General features: G+C 30.8%; 1 protein-coding gene across 1 annotated transcript in view; it reads left to right on the top strand.

Annotated features, from left to right (window-relative positions):
* The window catches only part of LOC148274971 (maltase 1-like), a 39,759-nt gene extending 30,709 nt beyond the window's left edge, over positions 1 to 9,050 (top strand). Inside the window, exons 10-13 of the mRNA XM_088236358.1 lie at positions 152 to 249; positions 3,960 to 4,057; positions 5,985 to 6,125; positions 8,328 to 9,050. Of these exons, the coding sequence (XP_088092484.1) occupies positions 152 to 249; positions 3,960 to 4,057; positions 5,985 to 6,125; positions 8,328 to 8,397 (407 nt within the window). The 3' untranslated portion in view covers positions 8,398 to 9,050. The remainder of the gene's footprint in view (positions 1 to 151; positions 250 to 3,959; positions 4,058 to 5,984; positions 6,126 to 8,327) is intronic.
* The last annotated feature ends 11,833 nt before the right edge of the window (positions 9,051 to 20,883 follow it).

Below are 20,883 nucleotides of genomic sequence, written 5' to 3'. Positions count from 1 at the left end.
TGTTCTTCATCTCTGTTGTAATATGTAAATGTTAACAGCTCCCCAGGGAGCTCAACCCAGTCCTTGAATATAAAAATTTGGACAAACTCAAGATATTGTTGAAGTAAATAATAATTAATTTTTGTTCAGACTTTTTTTTATTGATTTGTAGGTTTCTCTTCTGGCAATAAAACGTGGCTTCCAGTTAATGATAATTACCAGGAACTGAATTTATACAGTCAAATGAAGGAAACAAAGAGTGCGTTTAAGGTGTAAAAACATTTCAATTACAATTGTGTAAATATTATTATTTAAGATGGCAGAAATAAGTATATTTTTAGTATTAAAAGTAAGCAATAAACAAAAATGTATAAATCTGCTTTCTTTCCATACTTTTACTTTTATTTGCATTTTAAATATTATATTCATATTCATATATTTATTTATTATGTATTTTTGTGTTTTTTTTATTTAATACTCACTTTTATTTGCCATTTTATTTATTACTCCTTTTTTAACCATTATATTACACAGTAAGTTTCTAGAAACCGTATTTTCTCAATCATCATTTCAATTATGTTTTTATATCTATATATTGTTTTTCTTTTGATTTTAATGCTATTATTTTATTTTTTTAATACTACTAAATTTTACTATAAAACTATTATTTTGTTGATTTTCTGATACTTTTTTGTATATTATATTATGTATGAAACTAAATTTGTAAAACTAAAATTTTAATATTGATTTCGGTTTTTTTTTTACATTGTTTCTTTGGAATTTTATTATTTATAATACCTTGTTTTTTTGAATTGTTATTCTATTGCACCACCTGTAATTTTAAATTGATTTTACTTTGTATTCTTTACTGTAGATTATATGGCTTGACACGGGCACAGCCTAAAAAACCTTAGTAAGTTCACGCATATTTAAACTAGTGGAATTTTCAATAAATTAATCAATAAATCAACCATAGCTCTTAAGTTTCAATCAAAAACAGAAAGTGCTTTTTTTTTCATTTCTGTACAACAATTTTTTTTACTAAATATGTTATTTGTCTTAAATCATTATAGTTAGTTTAATATACCGACCGGATTCAATACAAAGTTGTTTAAATTTATTTGTATTTACACCCAATGGGCATTTTAGGACATATTTTTGCATAGAAAATTATTATAAAGAGTAGTAGAAAGACATAAATTAATTTAAAATAAACCTACACTAAATATTTTAATTCTTACGAAATAGCAAGTAAATACTTAAATGATATAATAAAAATGATAAATTACTGAATACTAAATTTGTCTTAAATCATTGAAATAAATTTGATTTGAACTGGTTTCAGAACAATACTGTTTACATGGCTTCGAAATAAACTAACACTAAATATATAAATTATAACAAAACACCAAGTGGATACCTAAAACACATTATCTGCTAAACAGTAAATGTGTGTTCAGTGTTTTATATCCAGCCTTTCAGAAAAGAAATAAGGCAGTGATAGGCGAACTCATAAGTCAAAAGTGTCGATGATCAGCAGTATAACAATTAAGATTTATTTTGAGGGCTAAATTTCTTATAGTTATAAACTGAAACTTGAAACTTGTTAGCCAAATAATCTTATAATGCAGCGAAGATCTGCGTATTATCGCTCTGTTCCAAGTGAAAATTAATTAATTATATGAGAAAGTTTGGCCCTACGGGAAATTGGATATAAAAAATGTAATATTACGCGCGGTAAGAATAAGAACATTAAATCATATGGCAAAGTTTCTTGAAAATATAGGAAAAAAATATTTTATTAAAAATTAACTATGATACTTTGATACGATGTCACTAGTTTTTATGAATCAATTAATGATAAGAGAGTTATAAATGATTTCTGCTTAACGGTACGTCAACAAACCAATCGGCAGAACTGACCGGAAGCAAAAGAGAACTTAACAGGCGTAGTTATTCCAGAAATACAATAGATATTGAAAAAAAAATTACTAAACTTTCTCATTGTCAATGATTATGAGATTAAGCGACAATTATTGTGTTGATAGTCTTGATGACCAAATCCATGGCATTAAAAATAACTTCTGAAAATGTCGGCACAGAGCGCTTCTTGAAGAATAAAACAATGGTAAACAAGTATCTCGTGATTAATTTTTGCTGTGAAAATAAAAAAAAAACTTTTCTCTCATCGGCCATCTTTTTATCCCACATTTTGAAATTAAAACAGTTTTATCGAGTTTGATCAAATGCTTTTCCGTGCATTTATTAACAGTATTTGAAAACTTTTAAATAATTCAAAAGGCAATAAAGATGTTTATCTTAAGGACCCGCAGATGGAATAAATCGAACAAAAACTGAAACTTGTATTGTGAGACCAGTACCTACTTAACTGGCCTACAAATTGCATGCGGCTCGCGAGCAGCGATTTGCCGACCACTTTGATAAAGGAGGGGTGGTTTGACAAAAAAATATTTTTAATTTTTAAAAAATATATGTCAAAGGACTGTTATTTACATCATTGATTTTGTTATTCATTGCGGAAAAAACATTATTAATTGGCAGCTTTAGAATTTATAATTTTATTTCATGTTTAATTTAGTATCCTGATTTTACACAAATTAAATAGGTAGTAATAAATACAAAACACCTTTTTTTCTAACAACTTTTTTCTTTTTCTTCAGATCGGATTTTATTTATTTATTTTATTAGGTAAACAAACAGTATGTATAGAGTAGTATAGAATCAGTATTGAATCACCATGTAAAGCGCCCTTCAGGTATTTTATTACGAAAATGGCGCTATATAAGTTATCCATAATTAATTAATTATTTACACATATATTGCCAATTTCTTTGTATATTAGAGTAAGAAACTCATGCACACACCAAAAAAATTGTTTACACTTAATACAATAATTTAAATTATGTTCAATATAATAAATGTAAAAGAAACGAAATGAAAAAATATTTATACAATAATAATGTTAAATGTCTGCTTCTCTCAAAATTTCTAAAATTTTTTACCTAAATTTACATACATTGTCACAAAAAATAATCATTCTGAAAGTATGCTGCACTAGCTTCTTAATCAATGCATAATTTACTAATTTTACAAATTTACACCCTCTAGTAAATTAACAAGGAACAATTTTTTTTTTTTAAATCTAGAAATATATTTTAGTGAAAATGAATTTGAGGAATACTGTTTATTGTTACAGTTTTTATTTTGTCGAATAAATTTTTAATACATTTAAAATAAACACTTTATATATATGAAGACCACTGATTTTAAAGTTATGATACAACTAGTCATAATGAATAACCACAAAGTCATTGAATATTTATTTTTATTTTTAAATACGTAGTTATATTTTTTAACATGGGAAATCAGGAAATGTGGATATTAAAACAAAGGCTAAATGGTGAATGTTACCCAGTGTGTTAAGTAGCCAATTAAACCAGCCAATGACATGTCATAATCGTAAATGTCCAGACTTCCATATTCATTTCAACAAAAATATTTTTATTTGTGTTGCAAAAAAAAAAGATTTAATATTTCCCTAGAGAAGAGGTCCAGTCAGTCTGCAAACATTTGGACATCCAGAAAAAAATGACGATTAAGCTAACTGGTACAAGAAGAAGTATTCAAATTGAAAACTTGTTTTCAGGCGTTGCCTTGAAGGTGAAATAGTTCAGTTGAATGAATCTCAGCCACATGATAAAGGTTTGAGATCTTTTACTTCACAAAAGTCAACTGATGGAAGAGTTGACAAAATGTGAATGTTTAAACATGAACAAAATTATAAATGTTTCACAGTGTGTAAAGTGGCTACTTAAACTAGCCAATGACAGGTCACAATCCTTAGCCTAGACTCCCATATTCAATTCTCAAAAATGTTTTCCCTCCTTTTTGTAACAAATTTACTGCCAAAACATGTTTAATTCGATTACTAATTTTTGTTTTCTTTTTGATCTGGGCAGTTTTACCAAACTCTGTCAAACCTACGTCAAACCGATGAATTCAAAAGAGGAAACTTAGGCGTGATTGTACCAACTGACGAAGTTCTTATAATAACCAGGTAACATTGCCTAAATGTATCTAAATATGTTGTTTTTTATTAAGTTCAATAATAAAATTCTCAGTCCCAGGTTTTTTTATTTTACATCAGTAAACCGATGGAAAATTTGTGGAAAGGTGGGTTGTTAAAAAAACAAAGAGAAGTGAATTTTACACAGGGTGTAAAATAGTCACTTAAACTAGGCAATGACAGGTCATAAGCGTAAATGATAATTTAAATCCATATTCCCTTCTCAAAACTGTTTTTTATCTCTGTTGCAGTAAATTATATTTTATAAATCCCTAGGGAGGAATCCCAGTCTGCCTGCAAACATTTGAACATGCTCAAAAACTTGTTGGTTTAACTAACTGCCATAAGAAAAAGCACAAAAATACAAAACTTGTTTTCAGGCGTTGCCTTGTGGGTGAAATGGTTCAGCCGGATGAATCTTACCCACATCCACATGATAAATGTTTCAGCTTCTTAAATTCACAAAAGTCAACAGACGGGAGAATTGTGGAAATGTGGATGTTTTAACATAAACAGAATCGTGAATGTTAAACAATGCGTAATAAGGTTACTTAACAACGCCAATGATAGGTCATAAGTGCTGTAAATGTCTGGACTTCGAAATTCCCTTCTCAAAAATGTTTTCCATCTCTGTTGCCGCAAGCTTGGATTTCGTGATTTGAAAAAATGATAATGGCTAGTTGTTAACTAACAAATTATTGTTGCCTTGATAAAAGAACATTTAAAAGCAAATATTTGAACTAAAACTTAATTTCTATAATAAAGTAAAGGCTTAAAAAATCGAAAAAAAACTGTTTCCGTTTAACAGATTCCATGGAAAATGTATTAGAGCAAATGCAGATTATATGTTTCATTATCCAACTACACACGAATTCAGATTTTTTAAAATTTCATCTGAATTTGATGTGTGTAAAATATGCATTTTATCTTGTAATTCTGATGCGTGTTTTTTTTTTTTTTTAAACAGTTTGATTTATAAAAAATATACTAACGAAGTAAAATTTTATGCATATTTCATATTTTAATGTTTATTTACGTAAAAGAAACTATTTTGATTATATTTGAGAAGAAAATGCAATGGTTTTATTTTTTATGTATGAAAATGGTAAATTTTTAGCTAATTATAGTAGATATAGTAAGATTTAGTATATACAAGGATGGAATAAAAACATTGATTTAAATAAGTGGAATTGAAGTAAAAAAAAATTGTTATATAAAGTAAACATTAATTGGATTTATCTTTGACAGGTTAAATACGTCACTCAATATATATATATATATATATATATATAATAAATATTAAACATGATATTGCTTTTGATTTATTTATTTATTTAAATCTTAAAGTAGGGCACACATATCATACATATTGTTATGTGTGTTCTAATAATAACATTGCAAATATATTTAATTTATAAGTTGTTTATCACATATGTCATGACCATTATTTTAAATTTTGAAATGTTTTTTTCTTCATAAATATTTTTTTCCATTTCGTAATACTTTTTGATTGCTTTAAATAAAATTTCATTTTGTGACTTTGCCTTTTTCCTAAATGGAAGTCTAATTTTGTTATTTTCTCTAGTATTGTGATCGTGTTCATGCTGGTTCTGATCAATTTTTTGATTCGTATTTATGCGAGCAAATTGTTTGTTAAAAATAATATTCATTTATCATATAACCTTTATAAACATGATTAATCCAGTGAGTTAACTGTTGAACTGTGTTTGTCCTTAATCTATTTGTTTAATGAAAAACATGATAAGTTAAATCATAATTACTGAATAATTTCATATTTGCCATTTCAGTAAACAAAATACATTTTACAAATTTTATTTTTTTGAGGTTAAAAACTAATCTGAATAACTTTAGGTTTAATTTTTTATCATTTTGTCTTGTTCTTTTAATTTTTTTTCAGGAGTTTTCTGAATTCAACATCGATCGTGATGGTTAACACCTCAAACGAGACATTTTATTTAGATATTGAGAAAGAAATTGATCAAAATATTCGATTGCTTACGGTCCTTGCAGCCAGTAGAGCATCGCCCAAATTTCCAGGGTAAGTATAATTTATTTTAATCAGTCGCTCCTTCAATTTCATTTTTAACATTAAAAACAAATAAAGTATTTTTAGTGTTTCTCACCATGGTCTAAGATAAAATGAAAGTAGTTTTATATAATTTAATCATAAGTAGTTAGTTAAGGGGAATTAAAATTATCTGCCTAAGGAAAACCGATATTTAATACGTAAAAAGAATTGCCAATTTTTCGATGATCTGATCAATTGTGGAAAAAACAATTAATTTGCTACCTTCTATAATTTATCATTTGGTGTTATAATTCAACGTGTTACTTTTAGCAAAATTTTTAACGACATGGATCATTTTGCCCACTTAGGTGTATAAAAAAATCCCAAGGATTATTTTACGTCTATTAAGAAAATAATTAGTCATATAAAATACAATACAATACAAGCAGGAAGTGGTTGGATGCGGTTGGCTCAGGATAGGGAAATATGAAGACTAAAGGGGGAGGCCTATGTTCAACATTGGACAAGAGACGGCTTATGATGATGATACTGATGATAAAATACAACCATGTACATTTTTATTGAAATAATATCCAAAATACAAAAGCAAGTTAAAAACAATAATTAAAAAAACATTTTTTTAGTTTTAAGTATTGCTTTCGGCAAACAAAGATTACAAAGGGGTAATTATTTTTATTTTGAAAAAGAGCAATCTCTTAATCTGTCTTCATTGGAGAGACGTAGAACTGAGATGGACCTTATATGCATTTTCAAAACACTTATACATATTGGTTGTCTGTCCAACACCGTTTTCTATATTATATGCATTTTCAAAATACTTAATGCTTTAAGTGATGTCCCATCTCTGTTGCAATCAATTTCTTTTCATGTTCCCAACCGTGTCACCAGATGTCAAAATCTGCTATTTATAAAATCTTCTAAGAGCAACTTTGGTTTTTATGCCCCAATGTCCAGAATGTGAAGATTAGTCAATTCATCACACGACTTGGAATATTTTGGGATCGATTTTCCGGCTTTTCGTAGATCTCTTCGCGACTAAACAGTGTGGGATGAAGTTGGATTGGCATGGTTTAGCTCAAAGTTTTTGATCTTTCGTTTTTTTAAATATATTGTATACTATTATTGTTTTGCCCTTGTTTGTTTTTGCTAAATAGTTTTATGTTATTTTTGTTCAGTTTCTTGCATTTATGTTTCTTCATGTAACTGTTGTAATTGGCTTAGGCCATATATATGGCTATTTATTTATTTATATATGGATATATATATATCTAATAAATAAATAAATAAATAAAACAATAGGCACGACCAAAGTCATTAAGAGCAAAAGACCTTTTTGAAGCTTTTTCTTGTTCTGTTGTCTCAGCACCTATAATGTCTACACCTGTAAAAGAATCGGAATTGAACAGAACTATTCCGTGTTCTTTATTCCACATATGAAATTTAATGATATTGCAGTTTTCAGATATGCCAAGTAAAAAAAATACTCGATTGGAAAACAGACAATACTCGTTCGGAATTATTATTTGAGTATTTTTGATTGAGTAAGATTGATTGTAATATGTGCAGTTTAGAGGTTGATATAAAATTAATACATTATTTTTATGGCCTTTAAAAAACCAATAAAATTCTTGGTGTGTGAAAGATACACAAGAAGTACTGGATTTTTAATGGTTTTACATGAGAAAAAAATTTAATTAAACCCTGTTTCGAAAACTTCATCATTTATCCAGTCGTAAGTGAAAGGTGTCAGGCGTTGGCTGAACCAGGAGGTCCGTCAATTATTCCATCATTTAAACTTTTCAAAAATTTAAGTTCAAGCTCCCAAGCGCTTTGGCTCAAGCGTATATTTATCACAAAGTTATCGTTACCAAAGAAAAAAATAAATTTAACTTACATCTGAATAATTAAAAAAATTGGTATTATAATGAAATATTATGTTTGCATAAAAAAAAATGTGCTTCATTTGATGTTTGAAAACTATTTATCTCAGTTCAGATTGGTAAAACTTATATATTTTTACGCACACGTTTTTAAACTTTACATAAAAATCCACAATTACGGTCAGACGCAAGAAACATTGTTTAAAATATGTTTATATAATTTAAAAAAAATAGCATTTGTGGTTTTCTTAAGATCTTAAGGGCTCGTTTTACCTCGAGGGATCATTTATTACTGGTATTTCGTGTTTAAATGTAATAGTTTTTTTTTCAGAAACAAATTATTTCCAAAAATGGTTGAATTGCTGCCGTTTGAAGCATTAGCTCTTTCTACAATACAGTGAACCAAAGTTTCTGATAATTTTATTGAAATAATTATGGTTAAGATCTGTTGATAAAAGCATCACACGAAATTAAAATTTTCCATATAGCTCCACTCAGAAAATTATTCAATGAATAGCAATTCTGATAATGAAAACTATAAACATGTACATATTACTATATTTGTTGATTTTTTTTTGTTGATTTGGTGTCATATCGAGCTTTGATTGCTAAAACATCGTAAACGATAAAAATAGTATTTCACAGCCGAATATTTCTTCTTCCAATTATTAAGAAAAATACTTTGAGAATCTAATTGTGTTTTGAATATTGATTTCAACCAAATAAATAATAGAAACAAAATTTGGGTCTCAAAGCACACTCCTTAATAATAAAGATGATTAATTTTTCTCCCTAAAATTACTATTTTTGTTAGTTACGGTGTGCCGGTATCCGATATTGACAAAGAAAGTTTATTAATAAAACATATCAAGATTTTATTCTCAATAAATCACGTAGAAATAAATTTGTATCTACCTTTGTTAGTACTTATATTTTTTGTGACCATTAAATGTAAGATTTGTTGTTTAAAAAAATAAATTATCAAAACATTGTATTGTTTTAAAATACTTTTTATATCAAATAATGCTTTGTTGCAATTCAACAACAGTGTGAATGTGTAACATTGTAATATTGAAATTTAAATAAATATTATATAAATAAATATTTTTTGTATTTATTTAGGCATACTTGCCACTTGCACTCCATACAAACATAGTGTGGGCGTACCCAGTAACACCAGGTATTTTGTAACTTTTTTTTCCACTATCATTGGCCAGTGCCCACCCCTATATTGTCAATTCACTCTTTTTTTCGGAGGTACAAACATATTATCTGGTTCTCTTTGATTTTTTTCTCGGATCTGCTGTTCTACGAAACTGGAGAACGAGATCAGAATATCATCATACAGTCATCATCACTAAAATCATGCTCATTCTCAAAGCTTAATCCATATTCAATAGATGACAAGTAGTTCTCTGGGTATAAATAACATGTAGAATGTTTAGCCAATACTCCAATAATCCATGTTCCTTTCTCGAAAATGTTATTCATCTGTTTCTCTCTCTCTCGGGGGTAAAATCTAGTAGGTACTTGTCTAAAAAAAAAGAAAAAACTATAAGTATTGTGGATTAATTTGGCGTCAATGAACCTATTTTACACTATGTGGCAGTGGCGAACGGTGGCTTTTTTTATAGGTAAGTTATATTTTTCCATAATTTGTACCTGCATGTACATACAAACATGTCAGTAATAAAGTTTAATATACACGACACCTTTTTCATCGATTTTATGTGAATACAACATCATCTCTTCGTTTTATCTGCTAACAACAGAAGACGAAATACCTACTTATTTGTAGTAAAAATTCTTCTTCTTCTTTTTTTTTACATCCGCTCCTAAGTGGAGCATGTGGACATCACCAGTTTTCTCCAGGAGACCCTATCGCCAGCCAGCACTCTCGCTTCTTCCTACGCCAATCCAGCGCCCCTTAATTCCGTTGAATAAAGTCTTAAAATCAGCATTGACGGCCTTCCAGGACGGCGTGATCCCGCAGGTTTAAAGAAGAGGCAACTTGGGTTAAAGCTCTCCTGAGGCATGCGCAGCACGTGTCCAAGCCAGGTCCGCCGCCGCATCGTCAAGGCGCTCGTTATAGGAGGCTGCTGCGTCCGTTCTCGGACTCCAATGTTAGTTATAAAATCGAACCACCTTATACCTAATATTTTTCTCAAGCACTTACTGTCAAAACTCAGAAGTTTCGTGTTTTGAGCTTTGGTAAGATGCCAAAATTCGCACCCATATAGGAGAGCTGGCATTATACAAGAAGTGAATAAATGACATAAGTTATTTTTTTTTTTCCAATAATTAAAACTTATTTTGAACATTCGTATCGATAGTCAAATATAATTATAAGCTGCGCATAATTGCCTATAAAGACGATTCTTCCCTGCTATGTTGTGAATAAACCGGGTGTGGGACACCCATACTTAAAAATACATAATTTATTTCTCCTTTTTTGCTTGGATAAACAACACTACGATTTTTACGACGAGACTTTTAAAAGAAAATACGGTTTTATCCTTAAATTATTTTAATAAAATGCTCTTTTATGATTTTTAATTAAACATGTATAAAATAGATTGCTAACCTGTTAAAAAGAAACGAAGGTAACTTTTTTCGATTTTAACAAATTAAAAAAAATAAAAATATTAGCGTTCTTATAATCTATAAAACTTTTAACGAGTTGTAAAAACTCTTAATTAGAAAATGGAAATCAATTTAAGGTAGACTGGGGTTCGAATCTCGGACCTCTGATTCGTGAGTCCGCAACACTAGCCACTGTACCATAACCTGATTCAAAATATAGTCAAAATAAACTGAGATTCAAAAATCATAATTTTTTAAAAATAGTATACGCAGATACTTATGAAAAATAAACGGTATTTTGGACATAGCAGATAGTTTTTGTTACTTAGGAATATACTTACATATGTGCTGTATGTGGCCTCAAATGTAACACGCGCTATGAACCTGGGTGTGAGGCACTAGAACGCTCCTTGAACCCACCTAACTTAACACACGCGCAAGGCACTACTAAAACAAAGCTAGTTGTTGATACGTCACTCATTTAACTCCAGCTACTGAATGGGAAGGAATGTGACGTTATCAATTCTATTAGTAGTGAGCATTTAAAAATATGTCGGGTGTCTCACACTTAGGTTCACTAACGCCGGGTTTAATTTTTAGTTTACGCCAGTTTATTTTTTTGAAATGTTCTCACCAATAAGCAATATAAATTGGCTCAATGAATTTATTGGGTTAAAACTGTCTGTTAGGTCGCAGTGAGTCTCATCTTGCTGGAGGGTGTGATTCTTTAAAATGCTGCGAACGCCTAGTTGCATTCCACCGGCAGCACTATTGACTAGTCTTACTCGTTAGCATCCACGTAGCAAACCCTGGGCAATGGGATCACAGCAGATACCGAGAGGATGAAAAACGAGTTTCTGGCGCCTCCAAACCAGAACCAACCAGCTAATGGAAGGTATCTCCGACAGGAAAATCCACCAGAGAAGGCAACGGGAAACCACTTTGGTCACATTTTCTCATGTATCACTATGGCGAGTACTACCAATAAGCAGTTGATCTGGCTGCTGAATACAAGAGTAGCGCAGAACTTTCTTTAAGAATTCTTTCGCTGAAGTGATCGCTAACGTTGCATTGGGGGACCTGACAAGGCACTACAAGAAGAATATAATATTATTAGTTTTTTTGTTTTGTATCGGTATGGTATTTTTATGTGTTTGTAGTAGTTCGTTGAAGATGTTGGGATTCGTCTTGCATATTGTCAAGGTTTTCGGTAATACACGAATACTAAGAATTCTTTATAATTCGTCGGTGCGAAGTAGACTCGAGAGTGGCACGATGATTTGGGGACCGTGTAAGTTGAAGTACTCTCTTATGGTAGAGAGGGTTCAGAAAACAATTCTTCGGTTTCTCTACATGAGGGAGTGTGGATATTATCCATGGCTTTATCCTTCTGAGTTTCTCCAGGGTATGCTTGGTTGCAGCAGTTTGAAGACCAGAAGGAATGTGTATTTAACTACGCCTTTCTTACGATTGTTGCGCGGTAAAGTTGACAATCCTGAAATTATGCGGAGCATTAGCTTTTATATTCCGGATAATAACCTTAGACAGCGTCAGCATAGACTGTTCAACATTCCAATATACAGGACCAACCTGCCAATATTTATGCCTGTTTGAAAGACTATCTCTTTGTTAAATTGACATTTTTCACGTCTCTGAGGGAGTTTTTCGTTACAAAATTCTCTTACTTTTTTAACATATAATTAATATATTACAACAGAGATGAAGAACATTTAAGAGAAGGTAAAATGGAAGTCTGGGCATCTACAGGGCTTATGACCTGTCAATGGCTGGTTTAAGTGGCCACTTTACACACTGTGTAACATTCACCATTCTGCCTATATTTGAACATCCATATTTCTTCAATTCTTACATCTGTTGATGTTTGTGAAGTTAAAGAGCTGAAACCTTTATTTATGCGGGTGAGATTCATCTAATTGAATTATTTCACCTACATACTAGGCAACGCCTGAAAATATTATTTTTTCAATTTTTGTACTTTTTCATGGACCAGGTAATTTATCAACAATATTTTGAGTTTGTCCAAATTTTTGTAGACAAGGACTTAAACCAGCCATTGACAGGTCATAAGCCCTGTAGATGCCTAGACTTCCATATTACCTTCTCTTAAATGTTCTTCATCTCTGTTGTAATATATTAATATAAACAGCTCCCCAGGGAGTTGAATCCAGTCCTTGTCTACAAAAAAATAGATAAACTCAAAATATTGTTAACATATAATTCTCTGGATAATATGTATAATTATGTGTCACTTTCATATATACCTAATTTAACCTTATTATTTTTATTATTTCAATATGTATGAATTATCATATTCCATTTTGTAATGTACATATATATGAATCAATAAAATTGAATTGAAAAATTGAATGTGTTATTTTTTAATATAAATATCAATCGAATAATATAAAATTCAATATGTGTGTGAAAATCGAATGTGGTGGTGATAATGAAAAATGTATACTGTAACAAACTCGCGGAAAGTCGAATGAGTGTACTACTTTACAATATTTTCATCCCCAAAAGAGGGATCACAAATTATTGTCATTTCCGAAAGTGCTTTCACCCCTCCATACAAAATCCACCCCTATCATTTATATTTCTATGTTCCCTTTTCATCTGTCAGCATTGACATTCAAACCGGTGAGGAATATTTATACATTATGTATGTGTATTGATTACTTACACATGTGTAGAGATCGATTCATTGTTGAAATTCAAAACCACATAATATGTAACAAGACGGTAAGATATGAAAAAAAAAATGTTGAATTATTTTGCGTACCTATGTCAAAATGTTTGAAGATTAAATTTTACCCCCTAGGGAGAAAATAAAATTAAGTACAGCAACAGAGATGGAGAACATTTTAAATAAAGGAATATGTAAGTCAAGGCGTTTTCAGGACATTTGATCTGTCCTGCATTTATAATAAAGTCTTTTTATTGTAAATTGTAATTCTTTTTTACCTTTTTTTATTTGCACCATAAGCCAAGAAGCTGAATGATAGAGAAAAATAACAGCATAGAACATCCAGATTTGAGAAAAATCACATAAAAAAATTGCGTATTCGTAGAAACCCGGAACCTGCGTGCGTAAATCAAGTATCAGCCATTACAATACGGTGGCTTTTACCTTTAAGATTCTTCTTGTAAGAATATCTGTGCTTTTTTATTTATTCGTTCATAATAATTTGGCATAATATATATTTACGCCTCATACGATTATGTTTTTAAACAGAGTACCACCATAATTCCATGTCAGCTTCCTAGTTACATACATATGGTATCCGCAAAGATCCTCTAGGCATTTCTGTCAGCCGCCAGCTCCTGTGCTTCCTCCCAAGTCAGGTTCACGTCCTGCGGTTCTGAAATAAAGTGGAAGTCCAGGACGTCAATAACCTGATGGATTGTAAAGTAGGTAAGCGTAGTTAAAGCTTTCAGGAGGCATCTGAAGCACATGGCTATGCCAACCGTATCGCCTCTACTTGATGAGATAATTCACTGCAGTTTGCTGCGTCCGTTCTTTTATTACTTTATTCCGCACAAAGTCAAATCCCCGCATACTCAAAATTCTTCTGACACGTCTATTTTCAAAACTCAGTATTTTGCTGTTGTCGGCACTAGTAAGGTGCTACGATTCGCATCCATATAGAATAATAGGTGTTATGTAGGCGTTTTAAAGGCGGCGTGGAATATATATATATATAAATATATATATAAATATATATACATAAGTAAAATTAAAATACGTTAAAAAATAATTTACGTTAACCTTGCCAAGGATTGAACCCGGCACCTTAAGGATATTAGGCGAATTCGTCAATGACTATTTTACGAGGCAAAGTTATCTCAACTATTTCCTTTATAAAGATTTTTATTTGAGAGTCAAGTTCACGTCAAAAACACTCGTCCAGGATTCTTGTTTTCCGCAGAGAAATGTATTTTTTACGCACTCGGATACGGAGAAATATTTAATGCCTAATGTTAAACAAAATGAACTTACGTTTAAATTATTAAATAGTCGATAAAAATTTAATTTAATTTTTTAATATTGTTTATTTAAAAAAAATATCATACCGATGAAATCATAGCAGTGAAGGAGCAAGGATAGATAAAAATGAACAAAATTCGATTTTGAATGTGCAACTGTTGATGTCTCATTTATTTATAGTAAATATTGTGTACACAGTGCTGTGTTGACAGAATATGAAAAAATTATCACAAAAAACATTTACCTAACACATCATCAATTATGTACACATCATAAAATACAATAAAAATGTCTATCAATGATAACAAGCTGTTATGAAAATTCAGATGATATAATTTATGTTGGCGTTGTTATTTATTTGTGTTGAATCGGCTAAGCTTCCATTTATAGCGGAGAACTGAGTCGTTAAACCTGTCTTAATCGTACATCTTAATATATTTTTTTAAATTACTGATTTTGCTTCATTACGGAGAATTTTAAGCTGCTCTGTGCTTGTATTTGGTGGTAGTGTTCAATAATATAGTGCGTCGAGTGAGACAAAAGACTGTTATTTAGATTTCGTGATTTTTTGTTGGTAGGGTAGGTCAGAATGCATGAGATGCACATTTTGATTTATATGTGGAGCTGCCTGCAGAAAACGTCCAGTCTATAATTCAAATATTATTAGTGTGATCAGGTTCACTAAGGTCAATTTTATATTCAGCTGTAAACAGCCAGGCCGCTTTCATTATTCTCATAATTATTGTTAGTGGTGGGAGTTAGCGCTATGCAAGCTTCTGACGTCACTGCGACCTGTGAAAATTTATTGTGACTGATCTCCGTGAAAAGTTCTCACCCCCTAAGTCCAGGTCTATACTGTGTGAAAGACGAGAGTTTACATTTTGCTTCATCTCTCCCTCTATGCCCAGATCCATAAAGTATAGAACTATCAGATAAAAGGTGAGCTCTTGAGCATCCTCAGGTTTAACCAGGGGTCCCCCGTGGATGAGGCTTCTTTTATGATGCAAAACATCATACTCATAAAATGTGTATAGGTGTTTTCTCTCCTGCGCAGAACCTACATCTAGAAGTTGCGCAAAGGTTCATTTTAGCAAGGCGTTTATTCAATCTGCAGTGCCCTTGTAAGGGTTCTAGTGATAATCCTCACTTGATTTCTTCGAAAGCAAACTTTGCAAGTACCCTTTAACAGTTTTTTCGCATGGTGCTGACCGAGTACTTTTTGCCAGAGCATTATGTTCTACTTCCTGGCCCATTACCAAAGCTTAAATACAGCTGGCCCACCACAGCAAAGCTGCCCGGAGAACATCTCTGTAATCTGCTAGCCTAAGCATATTTGTGCTGAAAGAAAGTAACCCAGAAGCACATTATATGCGCTTTGTTGGATTGAGAAAGGAGGGAAGTTAATTCTTCACTGACTGGGATTAAACTGATTGGACGTGATAAATTCGTCCAAATGATTACAAAACTTTTTTAAAACCTTGAAATTATTTTTGGAAGCCACCAGATCTGTTTATTTGACATGACCTATGACAGGGCCATGGATAATAATAAGATGCTTCATTCTTATGGACAAGGAGAAATGGACAAGACCACAGGAAATATAATATACAATACAATTGTCGAGGAGGAAGGAATATTAAAAAAAAATACAATAAATGTATCTACAAAATGTTTTCAAATACTTGTACATAACTACTTACCGCCTTTTTTACGTGTTCTCAATTCGAGACGTACCCGTCTTTTCGTCAGGACACCACTTAAACTAACATGCAAATCCCACTATACATCTTCATCATTGTTGTTGCATAAAATATAAAACTGCATTGTCAATTTCAAACTACATGCTTTTAGTAGGTAACTATGCCTAACCTAACATGCACCAATAAAAATTGCAAATGAATTATAAACTAATAGAAATATAATGTATCCTTACTCGATAATCAAAAAACGTGTCAATCTAACCCATTATGCGATATTAAATTGTAAGAGTTACCCTTTATCTGTTAAATTTATGCTCCTCTCTTCCTCTATTTCCCCTTTTTATATATATAATATATCAATCTTAAATAAACGCATCTCAAACAATAGTGGTCCTAGATAAGATCCTTGTGGTATGCCCAAAATAACATTATACTTTTGTGAGAGTATTTCTTGTGCATTGAACATTAATACACAGGAATATTTTACCACGATAATTGACAATCACCCGTAAGCTTCGTGCTTTTGATCTGCCCGGGCAATGAAATAATATTTTTGCTTTTACAAATCGCTTATATCCCAATAAATAATATAAATTGGTACATCATTGCTATTTTATTGGAGAATTATGTTTTATTGATAAATTTTCTTTTATCACGTTTTTCTTTTCATAACAAGGACATTCATTTAAACAACTCAAATGTAGCAATAACAATTGTTTTATTTTAACAAGTAAATCTTGGACATAAAAAAATATGTCGCACGAGACGCAGAAAATAAAAATAATGACAACCAACATCAAAACAACAAACAGAGCACACTTTTCATTCCTAATACATTGTTATAACCCCCCTCACGGATAACTTTCTAGAAGATATATTATTCCAGAGTGGGGAGATGGAGCGAAATGAAGTGTACAGAATGGAAGCCATCAATATCATTTTTTATGTGTTCAGAAATGAGATGAACGACACATTTAAATAAAATAATTTGAGTTTTTTGTTCCCAACTAATCTCAATTGCTGGATTAAAACGTCATTGGGTCAATGAGGAACTTCAACCCTACAGGAAATTGGATACGAAAAGTGTTTGAATTGGAAGAAAGAATTGAATTATACGGCAAAGTATCTTGAAAATGAACGAAAAAAATATTTTTACTAAAATAAACTACTTTGAACGACGTCAATTGTTCATATGAATCAACCAATGATAAAAAAAACTGTGTTAAGTTTCCGGTTTACTAACCCAAAAATTTTCTTTTGTTGCGTTTTCATCAAAATTTACAATTTGTATTAAAAAAGTAAGATAAACAAACCTTTTGGACACAATCATTTCATTTCATTTCATTAAAAAAATTATTTCAATTAAAATATTTTTATAACTCGTCTTGTGTGATCTTTTTTATTCTTATTTTTAAAGGTGGTCAGTGCTACATAAGCACGTGACGTCATTGCGACCTGTAATGATCTATTGTGACGGGTCCCCGTGAATAGTTCTCGCCCTCCAAGCCCAGGCATGAAAAGAGTCTGGCTACGTAATTGTGTGGAAGGCGAGAGTTCTCATTTTGTGCCAACCAGATGTCTCCCGAGGATGATGCTAAACATCACATTCACATAGAAAGTGTATAAGTGTTTCTTCATCTGCACGGCCGAACCTACATCTAGAAGTTTTGGAAAGGTTCATTCTAGCAAGGTGTTTCTTCAATCTGCAGTGCCCTGTAAGGGCGCTAGAGATAACCCTCCCTTAATGAGGCTAAACTTTATCAGGTCTAAAGCAAACCTTTGCAAATACTTTTTCATCACTTTCTTCGCATAATGCTGTCTGGATGTTTTTTTGTCAGAGCATAACGCTCTGCTACTTGGCTCATGACCTAAGCTCGTTACGATGAGCATATTTAGGCGACCCGCAGTAGAGCCAAAAGCCTATTGGAGCTGCCTCAGCTCTCAGCCTTGCCAATTCATCAGCTAACATGTGGTTAAAAAAATAATCATATTAACAAAAGGTTAAAGTCAAACAATTTTCGCGTATCATAAAAAAAAAACACAATTCGTTTTAATAATATGTTAAATAAAACAATGTATTTTGCGCGTTTTCACAATAACGAAAAGGTTTTTTTTTTTATATTTACAGCTAACCGTTTTTGTAGTTTCAAAATCAAGACATTTATCTGTAAGTAGGTATTTTATTTTATTTTTAATAGGAAAAACAACAGATGTTTTATAAAAATAATAACATTCACCCATTTAGGGTTATTTACAAATACAATGATAGAACCTGTTACACAATAAAGAGAAAAACATGAAATATTAAATAAGAAGAGAAAAGTACCTTTAGAATGTTGGGGATGAGGAAAATAAATGGAAAAGTTGGGGAGAGGGATTAAAAAAAATATTTGTATGTTTTGATTTAAAAACCCCAGGGACTTGTTTATATTAACATATTACAATAGAGATGAAAAACACTTTTGACAAGAGAATATAGAAGCCTAGGTATCTTCAGGGCTTGTAACTCATGAATTATGTTAATATTTACAACTCCCTTCAAATTTGGTTCTTCTCTAAAAAAATTTGGGCCAACTCAAAATGTTGTTGAAAAATCCACCTGGTCTAAGAAGAAGTAAACAAATCAAAAAACATTTTCAGGCTTTGTCTAGTTTGTACGTGAAATAATTAAATCAGATGAATTTCACCCGCTTTAAAACATATTTTATCCCCTTAACTTCACAAACATCAACAGATGGAAGGGAATAATTGGATAAATATATATGTCTAAATATAAACATAATGGTAAATATTACACAATGTGTAGAGTGGCCATTTTAACCAGCCAACGACAGGTCACAGCCTTGTAGATGCCAGAACTTCTGTATTCCGTTCTCAAAAGTGTTTTTTAATCTCTGCTGTATCATTTTATTATTAACAACTTTCTAAAGAGTTGAATGCGATTCTTGTATTTAAAAATTTAGACATATTGACATATTACATTAAAACAAATTAAAATGAATATTTGGTTTTTTATAGATACCAATCACAATAACTAGGAGCATAAATTAAGGAATATAAGTGAATGCCTAAAAAAAGGGTTATGTCCTGGAAGGTATTCACTGTTCAAATAGAAAAAATGTATTATATAAAACAAAATAAAGAAATAAAAATTGAGATAACAAAGAAAAGAAAAGTAGATTGATGCTTTCGTTTCTTGTTCCAATAAAGGGTGAGTACAAAGAAAGAGATATCTCGTTATTTTTATTTATTAGCCCAAGTTATTACTTTTATGGTGCATCTGTGATAAATTGATTAGATTATGGGGACAACGTAATTTATTAAGGCTTCCAGGCAAAAGGAAGGAAACGTATAACCACTATTGGTCCAGGATATAAATAATCCTTCAAACTAAATGGTGACTAGTTTTCAAAGGCGATAAAATCAAAATGACACTAATTTGATACCAAAATGGAGGATGCGAACACGTCACCGACGTCACTATTTGGAGATACAGAACAGAAAAATCCGGTAGACTACAGTATTCGTTAACTCAATACCGGGTAACAAAATAAATATAATACAACCTTGTTTTTAACCACTTATTTTTATTGTTTCTACCGATTGGTTTGAAATTTTTTAATAGGGAACATCCTTCCACTTTCCTTTATGTTGTATCTCAACTCAACACAAGGTTTTTGGCCCTCATAGAGTTATTATTATTTTTGTAATATATACGCTTTTGAATGAATAGATACAAATGAAAAAAATGCTACACGACAAAAAGACTAAATTTTTTAGTTCTATATGTTTTGTATGTTAAGGATAATATTGATAAGTTAAGTTTACCTTGATAAATAAGCTAGTGCAGCTTTAGAACCGGTCGGTTAAAAAAATTATGATTGTTTTATATTTATTTTAATATAAAAAATAACCACAAAGTAAGTGCTTTAAATTTTGATTTTATAAATACAGGGTACATCGATATTTTTATTTAATTATGTAAATAACATCTTGTATAAAATTACATATATAAATTTAATTTTTGTTTATTTTATTGGTTGGTTGAAATAAATTGCCACCTCACAATAAGCCCGCCGGTGTACAAATATGTAAGTATGTACAAAAAGTCGAATAAATAAAGATGTAGAATAAAATAATTTTGAACTACGTATTTTTGGTAATTAGTTGAGAAGTTATTTTATTTGTTAATCTATTATAAAACTAAGTAATAATAATGTTTTTTTTTAAATCGCATTTTTGGAATCAGGAAATTATAAACAAAAATGTTTTCTTACGTGCGGTAAAAATTAGAGCATTAAATTATACAGCAATTTTTTGTCCGAATTTTAAAAAAAAAAATATTTTAATAAAAACGAAATACTTTGAACAACGTCAATAAATCATATGAATCAACCAAAAGTAAAAAGAGCTGTGGAAGATTTCCGGTTTACTAACCGTCAACGGACCAATCTGCAGAACTGACCTAGAAGAATCGGAAAAAAACTTGAGACGTCACACGCCAAATAATTTCAAAATAAAATGCTTTAAAATCATAGCGCTGATAATACGAAACATTAATATAAGAAAAAATAAAAACGTCCACTTAACTTGCT

The sequence above is a fragment of the Micrasema longulum genome, unplaced genomic scaffold, assembly GCF_059751315.1.
Source record: "Micrasema longulum isolate JH-2025_06_02 unplaced genomic scaffold, ASM5975131v1 h1tg001540l, whole genome shotgun sequence".
Lineage (NCBI taxonomy): Eukaryota > Metazoa > Arthropoda > Insecta > Trichoptera > Brachycentridae > Micrasema > Micrasema longulum.
The sequence above is the reverse complement of the archived record's forward strand: the minus strand, read 5'-3'. Positions and strand labels throughout refer to the sequence as shown.